The sequence below is a fragment of the Budorcas taxicolor genome, chromosome 18 (genome assembly GCF_023091745.1).
Source record: "Budorcas taxicolor isolate Tak-1 chromosome 18, Takin1.1, whole genome shotgun sequence".
Lineage (NCBI taxonomy): Eukaryota > Metazoa > Chordata > Mammalia > Artiodactyla > Bovidae > Budorcas > Budorcas taxicolor.
This window is the reverse complement of record NC_068927.1, coordinates 37886280-37907488: the sequence shown is the minus strand read 5'-3', so window position 1 is coordinate 37907488 and position 21209 is coordinate 37886280. Positions and strand designations below refer to the sequence as shown.

Here is a 21209-nt window from a genome sequence, read left to right as displayed (position 1 = left end):
GTTCCCTGACCAGGGACTGAACCTGGGCCCTCAGCAGTGAGAGTGCAGAGTCCTAACCACTGAATAGCTAGGGAATTCCTAGGTCAAAGTCAATTAAAATTTAAAAATTCAGTTCTTTTTGTCATACCAGCCACATTTCAAGTGCTCAACAGCCATATGTGGCTATGGTACAGCACAGATACAGAACATTTCCACCACCACGAAGAGTTTATTGGATGCACAGTATCCAATAAAATGCCTTGAAATATGAAAGAAAAAGACAACACATTAGGAGGAAAAGGAGAAGAGGTCATGCTGTTTACACAATTAGCCAAATAGCCAAAAAACACTAAAAAGTGAGCAAACTCATGAGTAAACAAGGAAAGGCAAAATACTATTTTTCACCTATTGGACAGGCTAAAACTAAAGTCTATCACTACAGTGTCAAAGTTTTAAGGAAATAAGCAAGTGCTTTCAAACCCTTCTGATGGACATATATTCAACTCCAAAGGGAAACTGAAAGAAAATGAGCACCATATGAGTTAGCAAGTCCAGCCCTAAGAATGAACCCATGAGTAACATCCCCATGAGAGCACCAGCAAACAACATGCTAGTTTGTTCATTACAACACTCTCTGGTTTACATACAAGACTGCCCACAGAACTCATTCTAATAGTGTAATCAAGTGCTCATCCAGAGCAAGAAATCCTTAAACACCTTCTCTGCAGCCTGTGGCATGGAAAATCCTTTGCAGACCATGCCTGCTAATCCTATTTATGAGTGCATCCCTCCTGCTAAGAGACAGTAGAAGAATAATTATTAAGGATGCTACCTTGGCTTCTAATGAACCATTGTGTAACCATGGGAAAAATCACCTCTTGTTCTCCATTTCCATGAGTGTGAGTACAAAATGAGGCCAAGAGCCACACAGGTTTCTTTCAGAAAATCTTGGGCCTCACTCCCCGACCCCCCACCCCCAATAGCCTAAACAGCTCCACTTTTATCTGTAGCATATATTTCAGTTCAGAACAAAGTTCCATTTGAAGAAAGTTTTGATACATAAAAAAAACAAACTTTAAAACCCTCAGAGTACATGATCTCTAACTTTTTTCCACTAGTCCAAGATTTCAGTTTCTCTCCGTCTAAACTGGCGTAATCTCCCTGGTAAAGGTTTCATTATCCATTCAGAGATCCAATTACTAGTTACTGCATGAGAAAAGTGAATTTTTAAAGCAATTGAGTCAGGTTCGCAAATATGACCTTTCTCAGGTTGGTCTCAGCTCAAAATTTTTCTGTGGCACTCGAGTATGAGCAGCAGTCTGCAAAATGCCTGAAACAGAAACATAATGCGTCTAGGTTACAGAAACTCCTAAAGTAAAATCACCCTAAAACGCAGGCCCCAAAGTGTCCCTTGCATACACTGTTTCCCTTTCCCTTCCCCCAATTTCTCTAACTTTCTGCCCCAATCACTTTCTGCTTCATTTGTAATTCAGAAACTCTCTGCTTAGGAAGAATTTCAAGGCCCAAAGCTTTTACTTCCCATACCATTTATGGAAGTCCAAGTCATTGGCTGGAAATGTTGCAAAGGAATGCTTTCTACTTTCAGAAAAGTTTTACTTCCTCACTCAGATGATCTGTGAGCCCTCTCTATCAGAATTACACCTGCCACCATCAACGGGATTTCAGAATATGTTTAAGTAAAACAAGTCTTAAACTAGATTCCAGTTAATAAAGAGTCTCTGAATTTATAGCTCTACAGTCAGGGAAAAGCGAGTGAGTTAATATTTAAGGCATCCTAGCCTCCTTCTCAGAGAAGGCGATGGCACCCCACTCCAGTACTCTTGCCTGGAAAATCCCATGGACGAAGAGCCTGGTAGGCTGCAGTCCATGAGGTCTTTAAGAGTCGGACACGACTGAGTGACTTCACTTTCACTTTTCACTTTCATGCATTGGAGAAGGAAATGGCAACCCACTCCAGTGTTCTTGCCTGGAGAATCCCAGGGACAGAGGAGCCTGGTAGGAGGCTGTCTATGGGGTGGCACAGAGTCGGACACGACTGAAGCGACTTAGCAGCAGCAGCAGCAGCAGCGTCCTTCTGGTCATAGTCACTGTAGCTCAGTGACCTGAACTTTGCTTTCAATCACACAAAAGAAGACCCCAAAGATTTCTTAGGAAGGGCAGGATATTCCAGTCTACTGAAAGCCTGGGCTAGTCCAGTCAAATGCAGACTGGAAGAATATGTCTCACTAAGGTGTACTTAAGAGAGAGGAAAGTTACTTTTCACAATGACCTGAAAAGTTGCATCTATTTATTTACTCTTCTCACTGGAAAAAAAACATAAAAAGATGGTGCAGAAAGGCCATTATAAACCAACCATTATAAACCTTGTTATATCTGTTCTCTTAGCAAACCCAAAATAGGCTTTCTTTTATATATTTATACGGCTCTGTTTATCTTATTACCTCTGTTAATTCTCCTACTATAAATTCTCATTTTTCCCCCTTTCCAAGCTGGAGGGCAATACAAAAGAATGCTCAAACTACTGCACAATTGCACTCATCTCACATGCTGGTAAAGTAATGCTCAAAATTCTCCAAGGCAGACTTCAACAGTATGTGAACCATGAACTTCCAGATGTTCAAGCTGGGTTTAGAAAAGGCAGAGGAACCAGAGATCAAATTGACAACATCCACTGGATTATCAAAAAAGCAAGAGAGTTCCAGAAAACTTCTATTTCTGCTTTATTGACTATGCCAAAGCCTTTGACTGTGTGGATCACTGCAAACTGTGGAAAATTCTGAAAGAGATGGGAATACCAGACCACCTGACCTGCCTCTTGAGAAATCTGTATGCAGGTCAGGAAGCAACAATTAGAACTGGACATGGAACAACAGACTGGTTCCAAATTGAGAAAGGAGTACGTCAAGGCTGTATACTGTCACCCTGCTTATTTAACTTCTATGCAGAGTACATCATGAGAAACGCTGGGCTGGATGAAGCACAAGCTGGAATAAAGACTGCCAGGAGAAATATCAATCTTTCACATCTCAGATATGCAGATGACACCACCCTTATGGCAGAAAGCAAAGAAGAACTAAAGAGCCTCTTGATGAAAGTGAAAGAGGAGAATGAAACAGTTGGCTTAAAACTGGACATTCAGAAAACTAAGCTCATGGCATCCAGTCCCATCATTTCATGGCAAATAGATGGGTAAACAATGACAGACTTTATTTTTTGGGCTCCAAAATCACTGCAGATGGTGACTGAAGCCATGAAATTAAAAGATGCTTGCTCCTTGGAAGAAAAGCTATGACCAACCTAGAGAGCATATTAAAAAAGCAGAGATATTACTTTAACAAAGGTCTGTGTAGTCAAAGCTATGGTTTTCCCAGTAGTCATGTATGGATGTGAGAGCTGGACTATAAAGAAAGCTGAGTGCCAAAGAATTGATGCTTTTGAACTGTGGTGTTGGAGAAGAATCTTGAGAGCCCCTTGGACTGCAAGGAGATCCCACCCATCCATCCTAAAGGAAATCAGTCCTGAATATTCATTGGAAGGACTGATGTTGAAGCTGAAACTCCAATACTTTGGCCACCTGATGCAAAGAACTGACTCACTGGAAAAGACCCTGATGCTGGGAAAGATTGAGGGCAGGAGGAGAAGGGGACAACAGAGGATGAGATGGTTGGATGGCATCACTGACTCAATGGACATGAGTTTGAGTAAGCTCCAGGAGTTGGTGATGGACAGGGAGGACTGGTGTGCTGCAGTCCATGGGGTCGCAAAAAGTTGGACATGACTGAGTGACTGAACTGAAGCTGGAGGGTGGGGTTCATCTCAGTAAAAATGTTTCTCATCAGTACTTTACTCATGACGTCATCAGAGCCCTCATATTCCTCTGTCTGTACCACAGCCTTTCACCTATCCCAAACAAACAAAACCACACATACTGGCTTTCCACAGGCATGCAACGGAATATATCCACCTAGATGAGAAAGCTATCTGCTTCGTTCAGGTCAACTTTAGTTCTTTATGTTCTAATTTAAAAGATCACATTAAAACTCGTCAACCAATGACACCTATAAGAATAACAATGTCAACGCAAGCAGAAGAAAACAGAAAGGGTGAAATATTATACATCAGGCTTTTGGGTCCCCACCTCCACTCCCGCTTTGTAAGAAAATGCCCAGTGTTTTCCCTAATCTTGGAATGGGCTTAGAACATAAAAAGATGTGTTACTGAGACATATCCCCAAACCTGATTCTTTCCTTTCAAATAAAATTGAATAGTTCACTACCAATGGCTAAGGGCATCTATTTTTCAGATGGAGCATTACAGTTAAAATTCACTTTTGAAACATAACCCTGATTATGGCTTTTGGTAGTGAGGCCGGCTTGAATAAGCAACCATAGTTTCCCTAACCTCGAAGGCAACTTGGGCCAAGTCCCCACACCTCTGACGGGCTACAGGTTGGTAGACAATGAAAGTTGTCAGCCTTTGGAAGCCTCAAGCACGTGTTAGGGAATAGATGGCAACTATCGTCTTCCCCCACCTCTGAGAGTAAGGTCTGAAGAACAGGATACTAAAAAAAGTTGGATGAATTTGCGGTTAACTGGAACATTATCTAAATGACAAATACCTGGCAGTTTCTGTTCACTTTCAGTCGATGAAGGGAAATTACTGTCCACTATTTTAGAGAGTAACATTCATAATAACTAGTCCTAAAGAATAACTTTGTTTTATTATCATGATTTGTGAAAACAGGGTAGACAGTTCAAGGAAGGACACAGACAGTGCCCTTTTTAGGTTCCAAATTTCTTCTTTTTGATGGGTGGTGGGAGCTGAGCAATGATGTCATCCAGAGGCCGTTCTACCGCCACCAGGGTCTTTTCATCCAGGAGATCCACAAACAGCAGAGGCTGGAGAAAGATGGGAAGGTTCTCACCAGGAGTTAGATTCCAGGGCTAGTTCTCAACTGACTATCGAGGGCCAAAAGGCTAGCCTCATGCGAGCTGGAGGGAAGTAAATTTCTGAGGAGGCTTCCTGCCCTAGAACTCCAAAGGTTGGGAGCTTTTATAACTGAATCCAATCATTTAAGATTTTAGTAGGATTCTTCATTTTTCTCTGTAAAGGTCTGTGAGCCTCTAATTTCTTATGAATTCATAGTAACAGAGGGCTCTGGAGCCTAAACTTGATAAATGGCAAGTTACAAATTACTTAAATTTAAAACACCTCCTCCTCTAAAAAAATTCTGCAGACCCCCAAGAAAATGTTCCAGGATTCAATGAATACGTGTTCTATCAGAGTGGAAAGCCTAGCCCAGAAAGGGGATCATAAATTCAATGACTTCTATTTGCTTGAAACTTATCCTGTGGAAGAACTATTCTCCACTGGAAGTCAAATTTAAAAGCCCAGCTTTAACCCAAAGAGAGACCCAGCTGAGCTCCACCATCATTTCTCACAACCTACGTATTTCATTTTTGTAAAGTATGGTGCCTGGCTCTAATATACTGAGGCAAGAACAATCAACTACAAACCTAAGGGACAAACAGCCTCAGAAAGGCAGCTTATTTCCCCAAACCAGGTTCCCTGCATGTACAATGAAGACACTCTTGTCTTCCTCTTGTGGGACTTACTATATTTTGATAATATCACAGGGAACCAACCACTTAGAATATGATGGAAGATATATTACCTTATATTTCTTAGAAATTTTAAAGGCATGAGCTGTGCGCCTCCTGGTGACATCGGATTCGTTTGTGGGAGGCAGTGGGTTGTACAGTAAGGTTCTGTCATTTGGAAGAGGCTAGAAAGACAAAAATATGTTGTTTAATAATTATTATTGTTTAAATTGGGCCTCTACAGACTAAAGGACTCTAGTGATTTTTCAGGAAAACTCCATCTTCTAAACACCATATTATACACTTATTACCTCTCTGATTCTTCTTTTTTTAAATTTATTTTTGACTGTGCCGCACGGCATGTGGGACCGTAGCTCCCTGACCAGGGACTGAACTCACATTCCCTGTGTTGGGAGTGCAGTCTTAACCACTGGATCACCAGGGAAGTCTCCCTCCCTGACTTTTCTTACTTCAGGGAGAAAGCTAGAGCCACACCCCCAGCTCTACGGTATAGCGGGGGGAATACGTGGCAAAGAGAGCTTGGTACCGTCTGCCAGCAAGATCAAAGTGCTGGCCCGGGGCTCCTGGCCAGTCTCGTCAGTAACACTCTGTGAGACAGAAACAAACTCGTGTGCATAGGAGCTCAGCCTGTGCAGGCTCTGCTTTCTAGACTCTCCCCCAAATAGATCATGGGCTAGCCAAGTGACACAAACCACCCCATTGATGTCACTAACACTGCGAGAGATGATGACCTCTAGCCAAGCAAGTGATTATTTCATTTCTGACTTCCTTGGGAAATAGCTCTGCCCTTCATGAGGAGGCGATGGACTTATCACCAATACTGGGGGAACAAAACAACTTGGGCTGATCTGGGTTGAGTTATAAAGAGGCAACCGAGTGGGAGGGGCCCTTCCTGTATCGTCATCTCGCACAAGGCACTTGTCAGCCGGCTCTGCTTCCCACGCCCGGAGCACGCAGGGCCCAAGAGATGAGCTCCAGTGACATCGCCACGCACACCTCCTTTAGAGCCATCTGCTGCTCTCCCCGTGCTCCTCCTACCCCACCTTCACAAGGCACCAATGCACCGTGTGCTGGCTGTGCTCTCAGCCCAAACTGCATTACGGCATGGCCACAGCAACACCGCTGCTGGGAAGACAGTGCCTGCCCAGAAATAGACATGAAATTTAGGGTCAATCACAAGAGCAGCTGGCAGAGGCTGGAATCTGGAACGGAAAAAAAAAGTGTTCACATCCCACCTAAATCACAGCCACGAAAGATGGAATTTTCCTAACTGGCCTTTTCTCAAGACGCTAACAACAGCTCCTCAAACTGGCAGATGGTGTGCCAGTAAATTCAACCCAGGGGGGCACAAGCAGTCAAAACCCCAGCCTGTATGTATATCCTTCAATGAAATCGTGTCAGTCACCCCAGGGTGCAAAAGTGGAAGTGACTGAGTGCCTGATTATGGCTACTTTCTGAATATGGACCTCATCTTTTTCCTACTTAATTTTATGTGCTCAGAGGCAAAGCAGGGAAATAGTCAAATCAGCAAAAACCAGCACACCAGGGCCTGCCCCTTCCCTCAGAACCTCCAGAGACTGGGAAGAAAAATGAGGAAATCTGCAAAACTAAAAGCTCCTTCCCTCCAAAGAAGGTACCAGCAACCTTTACTCTGATTCTCCTTCCTTTAACTAATGGTCCTCCTTTGCTTTCAGAACAAAAGATTGTTACGGAAAGCAGAAGCCAGTGAGAGTAGAGGAGGCAGTGGTGAAGGACTCACCAATGACTTGTCGATGAGGCAGAACATGTAGGTGTCGTGGAGGAGGATGTGCATTGGTCTCTTGGGATGAAAACTGATGTGTGTGATGGGAGTGTCCCTTTGGAGCCAAAGATGATGAAACCCCTGCTTCTGGACAGTCCGGCTCCATTCTGTGTACTGTTTGTCTGGGATGCTGTACTCAAATACCTGAGAAAGGATATAACACAGAGGAAATACACGCTGGTACCCAGAAAACCAGAAGGTCATCCCTGACTGGAAAAACAGCTATATAAACCCTGCCTCTATCATAGTCAGAATACACATTTTCACTATTTTTTTTTTTGGTTGCACCACACAGCATGTGGGATCTTAGTTCCCCACTTGGGGATCAAACCCACGACCCCTGTAGTAGAAGCACAGAGTTTTAACCGCTGGACCACCAAGAAGTCTCGACTGCTGTTTTTTAAAATTAAAACAATTTAAGGTAAATTACAGAAAAATAAACAATTCAAACAGCACAGAAAGGTTTATATAGTGAAAAATCACCCTTGCAATCTTAATATCTCTTTTCCCCAAGACAAAAGTAGCCTGTTCCTCATTTGTATCTTTTCAGAGATATTTTATGCACAGAGTACACACTGTTCTGCAGGTTGCATTTTTCACTGAGCGTTGTATCATGGAGACTGACTCATACCAACGTCCACACACGTCACTTATGCTCCCTTTGAAGAACACATAATAATAATCTATTCACTTCCTGGATGTAGCAGGATTTTTCTATCTGTTTAATGAGCACTGAGGTATTTCCAGCCTTCGGCTACTACACATGAGGCTGTAATGATCCTCTCTGTATCAGTGTCTTTTTTGTACAACTAAAAGCATACATCTGCGGCGAGAACTTCTAGAGCTGGAACTTCTGAATCAAAGATGATGCGGATTAAAATTTTTTTTTAGGTTTCTCCAAATGCTCTCCAAGGGGGTCATACTATATGAAGTGATGTCTCCTGGTATCCTCATTGCAGTGTGTGAGTAACGCTATTAATCTCTAATTAAGCAGGTACAAAAAATTTCCTGCTAGTTTTAACAAGAGAAGAAGTTAAAATGAGAGATCCCATTTTCTTCATGTAATAGATACGTTTGTGTAAAAACTGCTAATCAAAGTAGCCAGCATCTGCCTAGTGGTCTACTCAAGCGTGCTTCTTCGAGCCCTGCATTGAGATGGTTCAGCTTTTTAAAATGTTTCTGAATTTTATGATAATTTATAAAGTCATATGTATATCTGTATCTAATATTTATAAACAATAGAATTTATAATAATTTGGTATTTTAAAACAGTGCTTCTTGGATCACATTTAATCTTTTGTATACTAGCTCAGTGAGGCAGGTATTATCAAGCCTATTTGACCAGAAATTTATAAGTATTGATAAATTCATGCATAATGTGTTCTGTAGCTCAGATATTCTACAGCTCTTATAATTATATTCTCATTAAAACTTGGTATGGAAAAAAGTGGTAGATAAAGCACTAATTTTGTCCATTGTATATTCTTGTCTCCTTTGTTGAAGATAAACTAACCCATTGGTGGGTGGGTTTATTTCTGGGCTCTCTCTTGTCTGTTCCATTGATCCCTATGTCTGTTTTTGTGTCACTACCAAGCTGTTTTGATTACTATAGCTTTGTAGTAATGTCTGAAGTCTCGAAAGGTTATGCCTCCTGCTTTTGTTCTTTTTCCTCAGGACTGCTTTGGTAATTCTGGGTCATATAAACTTTAGGATTATTTGTTCTGGTCCTGTGAAAAATGTCACAAGTAATTTGATAAGAATTACATTAAATCTACCGACTACTTTCAGTAGTATGGTCATTTTAACAATATTAATTCTTCCCATCCAAGAGCAGGGGATATCTTTCTATTTCTCTGAATCATCTTTGATTTCCTCTATTAATGTTTTATAGTTCTCAGCATAGAAGTCTTTCATTTCCTTGGTGATGCTTATTCCTAAGTATTTTATGTTTTTTATGTGATTTTAAAAGAAACTATTTTATGTGAAAGCTTTACTACATACAAGAGGAAACTACTTTTATATCACTCAGTATTTGCAAAGAAAAGCTCCTCCAAAATTGTCATTATCTCAGCTTTTTAGTTCCCATCCATTTGGAGGGAATTGGAAAGCACTGGGATCTCTTACCTGCTGGTCAGAATGAGCAATGACGAGGTTGTTGGTATTGGGTGCGATGGCCAGAGCAGTCACAGGGAAGTTGTAAGCAGGCACTGTGCAGTGAAGCTGGGGACAAATCAAAGACACAGGAAACTCTAAAACGGGATTCCATCCCCCAGGAACGACCGGATGGTCTAGGTCAGTAGTTTTAAAATAGTGTTCCTTGGAACTCAAAACGTTCTATTCTACGGCAGTTCCTGTAAATGTCAGGTATTTCCCCAAACAATAAACTTTATTTTTTTAAAAAGTGCAAGTTTAACTGCCAAGAAAAATGACAAGTGTTCACAGAAGACCTGGAAGTAAAGCCTCCCCTGCTGTCTCTACACAGGTATGAACTGCTCATAAACACATCATTGAACAGGGGATCTACAGCTCTACACTGAACTTAAAAGAAATTAATGCCTGTACAGCAACCATATGCCAATAAAAATTAATTTAAAAAAAAGAAATTAATGCCTAGGCAGGGACATATATGTCCATCACAAGGCATGTGCACTGGTACACAGAACACTTTTAAATGCCAGGCAAAGCTCAAAGAGCAGTACATGCTCTTGCCACAATGCAACAAAGTTATTAAGTTTACGGTAATTCTTTTTTTTCTTTTGTATTTTCTTTTTTTAACTGAAGGATAACTGCTTTACAAAGTTTTGTTGTTTTCTGTCAAACATCAACATGAATCAGCCATAGGTATACACACGGCCCTTCCCTCTTAAGCCTCCTTCCCGTCTCCCCCGCTATCTCACCCCTCTAGGTTGATACAGAGCCCTGTCTGAGTTCCCTGAATCATATAGCAAATTCCCGTTGGCTACCTATTTTACATATGGTAATGTAAGTTTCCATGTTGCTCTCTCCATACATCTCACCCTCTCCTCCCCATCCCCACCCCTCTTCATCTGACTTTCAGATGAAGATGACAACCTGTAAGGGAACATGAGTAATTCAATCTGGGGATGACAATATCATTGCTAATTAGTGAAAAATGTTTTCCTGCTATTCCTAGTTCTGTTTAATTTGAAAATATCTTGAGAATACAAGGCAAGCTATTCAAGGAAATTGTTTCTATCCCCATCTATTCCTCTGTAGATCATAATTTTCCTCCTCAAAATACAGACAAAACCTAGATGTAGATTTCATTACTCATAAATCCTTAATTTCAAATTTCTGAGGACAAGTGGCTTCACTGTTCCTATTGACTGATTTTTAATTTAAGATTATAGCTTTGGGGTTTCAAACAAGTAAAACAGGAAAAATTTTTTTGTTTAAAAAAAAAAAAAAAGGCCAGAAATTTTCCAGGTCCTCTCAGTCTTCCCGGAGTCTTATAACTGCAGGGCTAACTTCCTCCTGTTTGCTGCAACCAAACCTCATGCTCACCTTTAGCTGTTTCACATTGTACACGTGCACACCGGCACTGGTGCCTGAGGCAGCGAGCCAGTTTCCGTCTGGACTGACTGCCAGCAAACACATGGACTGCACGGTCCCTGCGAGGACAGAAGAGCAGCTCAGTCTCTGAATTCGGTGTCCACAGCCAGCCACCCCTGCCCTGAGTCTGACGGCAAAAGCCACCTCAGTTTCCGGTTACTGACAGGACAATTTCTCGACAGTTTTACAAATAAGTTCTAGGTGCTAATCCGCCTACTATAATTTAAGTAGCCATTCTCCAAGTAAAGAGGAGCCAGAGAGAGAGAAACCGGAAAGCAGCACTTGCCTGGGAAGGAGATGAGCTCTCAACTATGAAGTGGAGAATCAAGGGTAAGAGCTATCACCAAAATCTATACCTCAGTTGTTCTAAAGTCCTTTCCTATCAAATGTTTTTAATCAAAGTTACAAGCAGCAAATTCAATAGATCTGAGGCAGATCTTTAATTTACAAAGTCCCTGCTATACATTTAGCACTAAGGGAGCATGGGCACGGATGAGCCATCTGTCATTAAAAGAATTTTAAACCAATGTGGCAACATGAAGATTCTTGTGGGATAAAAATCAGACAGTGATGTGATATGCCAAAGTAACTGCTGCCTATAAAACATCCCCAAACAATGAAAAAGCTTTACAACTAGACATACACTAGATGCTAAAGGATGAGTGAGGTGGGTAGAAAAAGGTGGAGAACACTGTGAGCTAAGTGACAAGGACAGGAAAACACAGGTTTGAGGCCTGTAAAGAAACCAGCCTGACCATCAGAGGAAGTAAGATGAGAGAGGAGGACAAAATAAAGCCACGTACATAATGCAGACCACAATTTTAAATGAGCGCTAAAGGCAAGGTAAAGAATCTAAGTTTCATAATAAAACCACATATAGGTACTCAATAAAGACTGTCAGTCTACTTCATCTGATTCCCAATTTGTATGTTTCTTTTCCAATTTGTTTCTGGAACAGCTTATGAGCAGTGAGACTTTAAGTTGATTTTAAAAAGCTGATTTTCCTGGGACTTCCCTGGGGGTTCAGTGGTTGAGATTTCACCTTCAATTCAGGGGGCGTGGGTCTGATCCCTGGTCAGGGAACTAGGATCCCATATGCTTGGTGGCCAGAAAAACCAAAGCATAAAAACAGAGACAACAATGTGGCAAATTTAATGGAGACTTTGAAAATGGTCCACATTAAAAAAAAAATCTTAAAAGTTCATTATCCAGACAGATGGAGTCTACATAACGGTGAAGTCATTATAATCCTGGTCAAGGGAGAAAAAAAAAGACCCATGGGAAGTATTGAGTACTAAGTTCTTAATGGTCAACTCACTAAAAGTTATCTACCCATAGTCACACATTCATGCACACTCATGTTCTTAAAACATACAGAAACGTAGCCAAAAACATTAGGACAGGTAGTGAAACTGTATGCACAAGTTCATCTTTATAAAAAAAATAACAAACCCCAAATTAATGTGTCCACAAAATACCTACATACAAGCACCTCCTAGAAATATACAGATAACAATGGAGGTTATCAGGATCACAAATGATTTTAAGTTCCTTCTTGCTCTACTAACAAAACTCCAAGAAGCGTGATGAAACTTCTCTGGCCCTAAATAAGGAATCAAAAACCCAGTGAGAAAAGAGTAGGTGTGAGCAACACTTCAGATCTCATCAAGCGTTTTCACTTGCCAGGTATCTCCTGCTTTAAATCGCAGATACGTGAGTGTGTAGTTTTTGCAGGACCGAGAGGAGCATTAGCGAACCCCTGACAATTGAGATTTAAGTGAAAAAAAAGAAACATCGGAGATTGGCTACTCTCTCCCGAGGCCAGGTCCCAACTTCTCACCTGACTGGGGCTGGAAAGAATGCAGGTGCGTGAAGCCTCCTTCCAGGAGCCGAAAGACGCGAAGAGACCCTTGACTTGACGCCACAAAGAGCTTTGTTGAATCCTCAGAAAACAAAATCTGGAGGGCAGAGCGAAGGAACACCGGCATTTTGGAAACCTTGGGGGAAACAGTGGTAAAGGTCAGAAGGAGACAGAAGTTAGACCCAAAGCCCATAAAAAATTAGCAGCGCCAGGCTCACATCACATGAGTACTTCCTATCTCCAAGGAGGCCCACTGGCCAAGGGCCTGGAACACCGACGTGCCTACTGTAACCCCTCCACTCCCCCCAACATCTCCTCAAAAGCCTAACCTTTTACTGCCATTTTGTGGCATTTACTCCTCCAAAAACATAATTTTAAATTTGGCAATAAGAGACCATTTTGTTACGTTTTCTCACTGAATAAGGATTCATATCCAGAAAATATCCACTTCACACAACAATCACCCACTTACAAGGTTTCTTCTTATTCAACCAGACCCTGGGTTATCACTCACCCTCTGCAGGCTTATGTTGTCATGTTCGTAATTCAGTCGATAGAGAAAAAAACGAGAAGCTGTAGAACAGGCTATCCAACCACCACACGGGGAGATACAGCTGCAGATAATGTTCTCAGGACCCTGGCAGAGTGAGGAAGCAGGACAAACGGTCAAGTAAAACTTCATACAAGGTTCACTGTGACATGGATCCTCAAGCTACTGCCACTCTGAACCCACAAATACCTACACGTAATCCTTACAGTTATATGCTGTGCATCACTATGATTATTTCACAGGTGGAGCATCGGAAGGGTGCGGCTTTGATTTCCAGAACAGAGGTCTCTGAATAATGTCAGCTTATCGCAGCCCATCACGTACTTCACAGGTAGCTGCCTACTAAACCTAACTCTAAAAACCTGATCAGGCAGGCATTGAATGCAGGGGAGCTTTGGAGGCCTGGTGACTTGGGGACTGGTTTTCTGTTTTGTTAATGACAACCTTCTTTAAAGACCTCTAAGAAATATTAAGTGAAAGAAAATTTGCACTACACAGGAAAAGTTTAGTGTAACATTTGTTATCATTCAAAAAACTCAAAGAACGTCTAAATGTAGGTAAGGGTACTTCCCTGGCGATCCAGTGGTTAAGACTTCACGCTCCCAAATCAGGGAGCACAGGTTTAACCCCTGCTCAGGGTACTAAGATCCCCCATGCTGCCCAGCATGGCCAAAAAAGGGAAAAAACATGTAAGTATGTATGTACACACACATCCATACACTCATATGCAGAACAAGGTCAAGGAGGATATATAGCTAATCAATTAGCAGCAATCATTTCAGGAGGGGTGACTAGAATTAAAGAGCTGGACAAAAATATGACCTATCACTGCTGTTTGAGTTCTTTATAGGAAGACTGTAATTCACAAGTAGTGTACAATTGAAGATGTTTTAAAAGGAAGATAGCAAAGCTGTTTGTATAGCAGTCCCATCAGTACTGAAAGAAAGGATATATACACATACACACAAGTGAACATTTTTTCTAAAAGAATATATAAGAAACTGTTGGCAGCAATCATCTCTGGGGGGTGGGGGGTTAGAAGGAGGTTCATTTTTCACTGCATATTCTTTTTATATTATTTGAATTTTTTAAGAATATGCATGTTATCTTCATAATACCAAAAGAAAAACCAATTTCTTGTATTAATTCATCTAATAAATTCTGAATGCCTGACTTATAATCACAGGAAACCCAATCCTCTTGATATGGTACTTCATTCAAATAGTTTTACATTTTACAGTTTAGGATATCAGCTAAGGACCCCCACCCAAATTTAGAACAGGAAATATGTTCTGGATTTCAGAGTCTAAACACCCAGTTCAACTTCCTTACCTTTGTCTTGAGGTGAAGTAAATGATCTGCATTTTTAGAGAGCGGAAGGGTATCCCCATTCTTTCCTGGAACAAGAAACATCTCTGATATCTTTCTTCCCAAAGGAAGGCTATACAAATGTTTTTTTCATTTAAAAAGTCATTCCTGGGTAGAATGGAATCTCTACCACTGGGAAATCAGAAACATGTCTGACAGAATGAGCTTAGAGTTTTCTGGGGGTATGTATATGAACAGGAGAACAGTGAGCACTTTCTTAGCTTCTCCGTGGGGGCCCTGAATATGGCTATGGCGCTTCTTTTCTGAAGCTGCTTCCCACAGCCAGGCATGCAGGTAGATGGAAGTGAAGTTTGTGTGGCCTCAACTTTAACTTCTTTTGTTCATCGTGGAGCCTAAAGCCAAAGCCTCTACTATAAAACAACAGCACCCACACATGTGTGTCATACCTAAGGCCATGAGGCTGTCACCCTGGTAAGATCTGCATGACCTTCTTTTTCATGAAGGCTTGAAACATGACAGTCTGTCATTGTTCAACAACCTGTTCTGATCCCGGTCCAGCCAGGGCAAACTATTCCACGCCCCTTGCCTCCCCTATGCCCTGCAGCGCACTGTACAGGACTGTAAACTTTCCAGAGGTGATTCGGTGTGCAGCTAATGATTTTCACACTCTGAGGAACTCCCCTGCTCTGTCTAGTGGATAGGAAACCGTAAGGATGTCAAACAGACAGCAAAAGAATCGACTTCCATTTTTCCACAGGCAGAATTTCAACTGCAATTTCTGGCTTCTCTCTCCGAGTTTTCTTGTTGTGAAAAGACCTTCTCCCAGCTTACCTGTTGCAACTGTGGATCCCAGTCGCCAGAGTTCCAAGTGATGAGCAAACTGGAAGAGGAGAAGCTGCTTCTTTTTTGCACAGGAAACAAGCCGTCGCTGTACCCATCCAGGAATCAAAAAGACAGAAACAAGCTGGGGTAATCTAGCGCAACAACACCTCAGAACACTTTTAATGTTGAAATCCACTGACTTGACAAGTATTTCCTAAGTACTACCATATACCAGGCAGTCATAAGATCTAAAAACACAGTGGTAAATACAAACCTAGCTACTGGGACTTCCCTGTTAGCTCAGTAGTTAAGAATCCACTTTTCAACATAGGGGATGTGGGTTTGATCCCTGGTCAAGGAACTAAGATCCCCCATGCCAGGGGGCAACTACTGAGCCTGTGCGCTCTACAGCCTATGTGCTGAAACAGGGGACTCCCATGAGCCCCAACAAGAATCCAGCGCAACCAAACGAACAAACATAAACCTAGCTACTGCTCTCAAGCTTACAGTTTAAAGGACTGACGTAAAATTAAACAGGCAATTACACTAAAGGTGCACAGAATTTTAACACGGCTAAGCACACTATAGGAGAAGGCAATGGCACCCTACTCCAGTACTCTTGCCTGGAAAATCCCATGGACGGAGGAGCCTGGAAGGCTGCAGTCCATGGGGTTGCTGAGGGTCAGACACGACTGAGCGACTTCACTTTCACGCATTGGAGAAGGAAATGGCAACCCACTCCAGTGTTCTTGCCCAGAGAATCCCAGGGATGGGGGAGCCTGGTGGGCTGCTGTCTATGGGGTCGCACAGAATTGGACACGACTGAAGCAACTTAGCAGCAACAGCAGCAAGCACAATATGTGATGAATAAAAGTAGAAAGGATATTTAGTTTAACCCCAGGGCAGTAACGGACTTCCCTGGTGGCTCAGAGGGTAAGGCGTCTGCCTACAATGTGGGAGTCCTGGGTTCGATCCCTGGATCAGGAACATCCCCTGGAGAAGGAAATGGCAACCCATTCCAGTACTCTTGCCTGGAAAATCCCATGGACTGAGAAGCCTGGCAGGCTACAGTCCATGGGGTTGCAAAGAGTCGGACATGACTGAGCAACTTCATTTTCACTTTCAAGGCAGTAAAGACAGGAGCCCAGACCAGGTTCACTGGTAAAGATCACTCAGGAAAGAAAGCAGGTCAGGACGTTCTAGGCAAACACATGGCTCAGGAAACATCTCAAAGATAAGAGAGCATTGTGGGGAGTAAAGAGAAGTCCTTCAGAACTGCCAGACTGGGTAGAGGTGGGGGTGGAGGTGCTCCAAGAGTGTAAGAGTAGAGGGGAGGGAAGAAGCTCTCTTCTCCATATCAAGACAGGTGTCATGAGCCATGCTAAGGAAGCAGGTCTTTATGCTGAAGGCAACGAGGGCCAACCAAAGGCATTTAAGCATGGAGCAATGAATAAAGTTGCTTTCTGAACAAATCATGTGGAGAATAAGCTAGAATGACACAAACTATAAAAGGAGATCATTAACAAGCTATTGTTAAAAAATCCAGATGAGAAAAGACACGGATCCAAACTAGGATCATGGCAGTGTAGACAAAGAGAAATGGCCAGATTCGAGAAGATGAGGAAACAGACTCGGTAAGGTTTGCTGGTTGAATGGAACGTAGAAGCAGATAGTGGGCAGAAGAGTTTCTAGCCTAGAAAGATGATCAGTTTACCTAGAAAAGAACACTGGAAGCCTGGATTTTTCTGCTCCCATCCAGGATAATAAACAGCCCAGCCTCAAAAACAAACAGAATCTCCATAAACCACACCAAACTGGAAAAAGGAGTGATTTCCCCAGAAGCTGAACTAGGAATGCTGCCCTAAATCTCTTGGCCCCTGTAAATATCTTTGCCAGAGGCTTGCCTGTGAAACAGACGGAAGAAAGAAGAAGGCAGGTAACTACAGAAGCCCTACAGATTTGCCCAAGAGTGAGTGGTGCTGTCTTGTGCGACAGATGGACGGGGAGGTGAGGAGGCGGTGGGGTTAGATGATGATACTCACGTGGGGAAAAGTGATTTTTCGGAGAGCAGCATCATAATTCTTTACCTCCACTTTCTCCATCAGAGGACGAATAACTAAGTGGGTGTCGGTGCCTGCAGTGAAAAGCAGAGGGGAAAAAGCATCAGAATTAGAAAAAGCTCCACATGAACATAATTGGAGATGGGCAGAGTTAAGAAGCAGCCAGGCGGAGAGCAAAACCCACCTCCAGATATCAGTGCGGTGGGGCTGTGAGCCACGGCTCGCACGTCGTGGGTGTGATGCTGAAATGGCTTCGTCCGCACCCACTGCTTCTCGCTGCTGCTGGAAGTCACAGAGACCAGCTGAAAATGGAACACTGTCCCCTCGGCTGTACCCACCACGAAACTGTCTTCTTGCTGAGAAAAGAAATCATCAGGGAGGTACATTTGAGCAAAACAAGGCCCAGTGTTAAAATATTCCCCGAGGTCTTCTACCTGGAAAGCTTATGGGGGAAAATGCCCAGAATTGGGGACAGGAGGTTGCCGGGGTCTTTTTTCCTCCAGAAGCTAACAATTCCATGAATAGGTCACAAGGCGCCCCCTGCTGACAAAATAAACAGGAAGTACTTTAAACTTCTGAATGTTTTCATACAATGCAAACTAGACCTCAACAGAATAGCAATAATATTGGGCAAAAGAGGAGGGGCCTCAAAAGAGGCAGCCAGAAGACAGAAGTTCATAAAACCCTAAAATTCACTGTTCTTTTTAGAGGAGCAAGGGCAGCCTGAGGAGGGGAAGTGGCCTGATCAATATCACAAACATGCAGGCTCCCTGGCTTCCCAGTTCAAGGCTCTTTCTGGTCAGTGTGTTGAGCATGGGGATTTCTGTTAGTTTTAAAAGGTCTTGCTGTGTCTACAACTACTTTTTAAAATTTCTCTAAAATCATTTTCATTGTAACTTTATTTTTTGCACATAATTCTGAATAAGAAAAAAACAAAACAGGATACCTGATAGGGTAGTGAGAAACAAATCAGGAACCTAGATCAGTAGTTAAACAAGTCAAATAGTGTAAACAGTGGGTGAACTGATCAAGAACAGTTAGATGTCTGAACACGTGAGAATGGAGCTACCGTCAACTACACACTGTGCTAGGAATTTTAAGTCATACCATCTCTAATCTTTCAACAGCTTGAACGTTAAGTATCATTTGCCCTATCGGGAGCAACTGTAAAAGGACTGAAATGAGCATAGCAAGTCCTTGTCAAGGGAGCCCTTTGATCGTTCAAGAGCTACTTCACAACTCTACAAATTGTGAAAAGCTGAGAGTGATGCAAAAGATTCTCCTGCATAGAGATGCAAAGGGATTCTGTTTAGTAGAATGCAGTAGATGATTGCCCTGTGGACACTGAGTTTGCAACAAAATCATAAAATATTTCACCTTCCTGATGGCCTGACATAACTGTGTTCTCTGATTTCTCCCTTTGAACTGCTTGTGACATCTTATTGGCTCCCTCATTAATTAATGAGGTACAGAAAATCTTGGACATATGTCTATTTCATGTTTGTATGAATCATGATTTTACCTTTTTTTTCCCCTGCCTAATCATCATTTAATAGGCCTCTACCCTGATAAGGAAACTGCAATTTCAAGAGTTTACCTGCTTGTCCATTTACAGACTTGACAAAGCTACATGCTCTACGCTGCTAAAGCCTTTGCTCTGGGCACAGGCCTCTCTCCTTTACCTCCTCTGAGGCTACAGTTTGAAAGGCATCAGTTCAGTTCAGTTCAGTCGCTCAGTCGTGTCCGACTCTTTGCGACCCCATGAATCGCAGCACGCCAGGCCTCCCTGTCCATCACCAACTCCCGGAGTTCACTCAGACTCACGTCCATCGAGTCAGTGATGCCATCCAGCCATCTCATCCTCTGTCGTCCCCTTCTCCTCCTGCCCCCAATCCCTCCCAGCATCAGAGTCTTTTCCAATGAGTCAACTCTTCGCATGAGGTGGCCAAAGTAATGGAGTTTCAGCTTTAGCATCATTCCTTCCAAAGAAATCCCAGGGCTGATCTCCTTCAGAATGGACTGGTTGGATCTCCTTGCGGTCCAAGGGACTCTCAAGAGTCTTCTCCAACACCACAGTTCAAAAGCATCCATTCTTCAACGCTCAGCCTTCTTCACTGTCCAACTCTCACATCCATACATGACCACAGGAAAACCCATAGCCTTGACTGCTGCTGCTGCTGCTGCTAAGTCACTTCAGTCATGTCCGACTCTGTGCGACCCCACAGACGGCAGCCCATGAGGCTCCCCTGTCCCTGGGATTCTCCAGGCAAGAACACTGGAGTGGGTTGCCATTTCCTTCTCCAATGCATGAAAGTGAAAAGTGTAAGTCGCTCAGTCGTGTCCGACTCTTAGCAACCCCACGGACTGCGGCCCACCAGGCTCCTCCGTCCATGGGATTTTCCAGGCAAGAGTGCTGGAGTGGGGCGCCATTGCCTTCTCCGATAGCCTTGACTAGACGGACCTTAGTCGGCAAAGTAATGTCTCTGCTTTTCAATATGCTATCTAGGTTGGTCATAACTTTTCTTCCAAGGAGTAAGTGAAGGCATCAGCCCAGAGCAAAAGGGAAAATACTGAGCTGCTTAGGAACACACGTGCTCTTTGCCTCTACCTCCACTAAACAGATCAAGTGGCCATGTGCTCAAAGTCCCACCTACAGAGAAGAACTGGGAAGGCAAGTTTCTCATTCCACAATCTCTTTCCTTGAGGTCGAATTATAAAAGCACTGAGAAGGAAACAAAAGCTCTCTTGGGGGCTTCCCTGGTGGTCCAGTGGTTAAGAAGCTGCCTGCCAATGCAGGGGACATGGGTTCGATCCTTGGTGGCAGAACGAAGTCCATGGGCCACAACTAGAGAAGCTCAAATACCACAACTACTGAGCCCATGCTCCACAACGAAAGAAGCTTGCTCACTGTAATGAGAGAGGCCCTTGTGCCACAACTAGAGAAAGCCCATGCTCTGCAATGAAAAGCAGTGCGGCCAAAATAAAAGTTAAACTAAAAAAAAAAAAAAGTTTTTTTTTAAGGGCTTTCTTGGAGTGCAGCAGGAACCAAGCAAGGGAAAAGCTGACTTGGAAAAGGTGTGTATGTGATTGTGGACACACACAAGGCCTCCAAGTATCAAAGGACTGGGCGTTTGCCAAAATTCACTCTTTAATCAGTGAAAAACCATTAAAAAAGAAACCTAAAAATAACCATCTGTTCTGGAAAGAGAGTGTGGAGAAAAGCCTTGAAATTAGGATTGGTTTTAAAAGAGATGTAAAAATGGTAATAGCACACTCACTGTGCCAGACACTGTACCTAGCACTTCACAAGTGCAACCCATTGAATCTTTCCTCAGACAGCTATGAGGCATGTATTATGGACATTCCTGTTTTCACAGGGGAAGAAACTGAGGCATGAAAGCAGCAACCTGCCCAAGGAAGATATGGAACTATATTAAGTGGCACAACTGGGATTCAAACCAAAGTCTGCCCAGTTCTAGTCTGCGATAAGTACTTCTGAGGACTGGAATTTGTATCACTGCATTTTTTTCAGTTAAAAAAAAAAAGTGCCACAATCCCTTGATTCTCAGGCACACACTTTCCCACATTTTAA

The 21209-nt window shown here is 42.8% G+C and overlaps 1 protein-coding gene across 1 annotated transcript in view; it reads right to left on the bottom strand.

Moving 5' to 3' along the window:
- Positions 1-4684: 4684 nt before the first annotated feature.
- Positions 4685-21209, bottom strand: part of UTP4 (UTP4 small subunit processome component) — a 29911-nt gene continuing 13386 nt past the window's right edge. Inside the window, exons 7-17 of the mRNA XM_052656052.1 lie at positions 17802-17973; positions 17600-17691; positions 15567-15663; positions 14739-14803; positions 13371-13493; positions 12836-12992; positions 10948-11054; positions 9547-9642; positions 7381-7566; positions 5675-5785; positions 4685-4898 (exon numbers count right to left, since the gene is read on the bottom strand). Coding sequence (XP_052512012.1) covers positions 4782-4898; positions 5675-5785; positions 7381-7566; positions 9547-9642; positions 10948-11054; positions 12836-12992; positions 13371-13493; positions 14739-14803; positions 15567-15663; positions 17600-17691; positions 17802-17973 — 1323 coding nt within the window. The 3' untranslated portion in view covers positions 4685-4781. The remainder of the gene's footprint in view (positions 4899-5674; positions 5786-7380; positions 7567-9546; positions 9643-10947; positions 11055-12835; positions 12993-13370; positions 13494-14738; positions 14804-15566; positions 15664-17599; positions 17692-17801; positions 17974-21209) is intronic.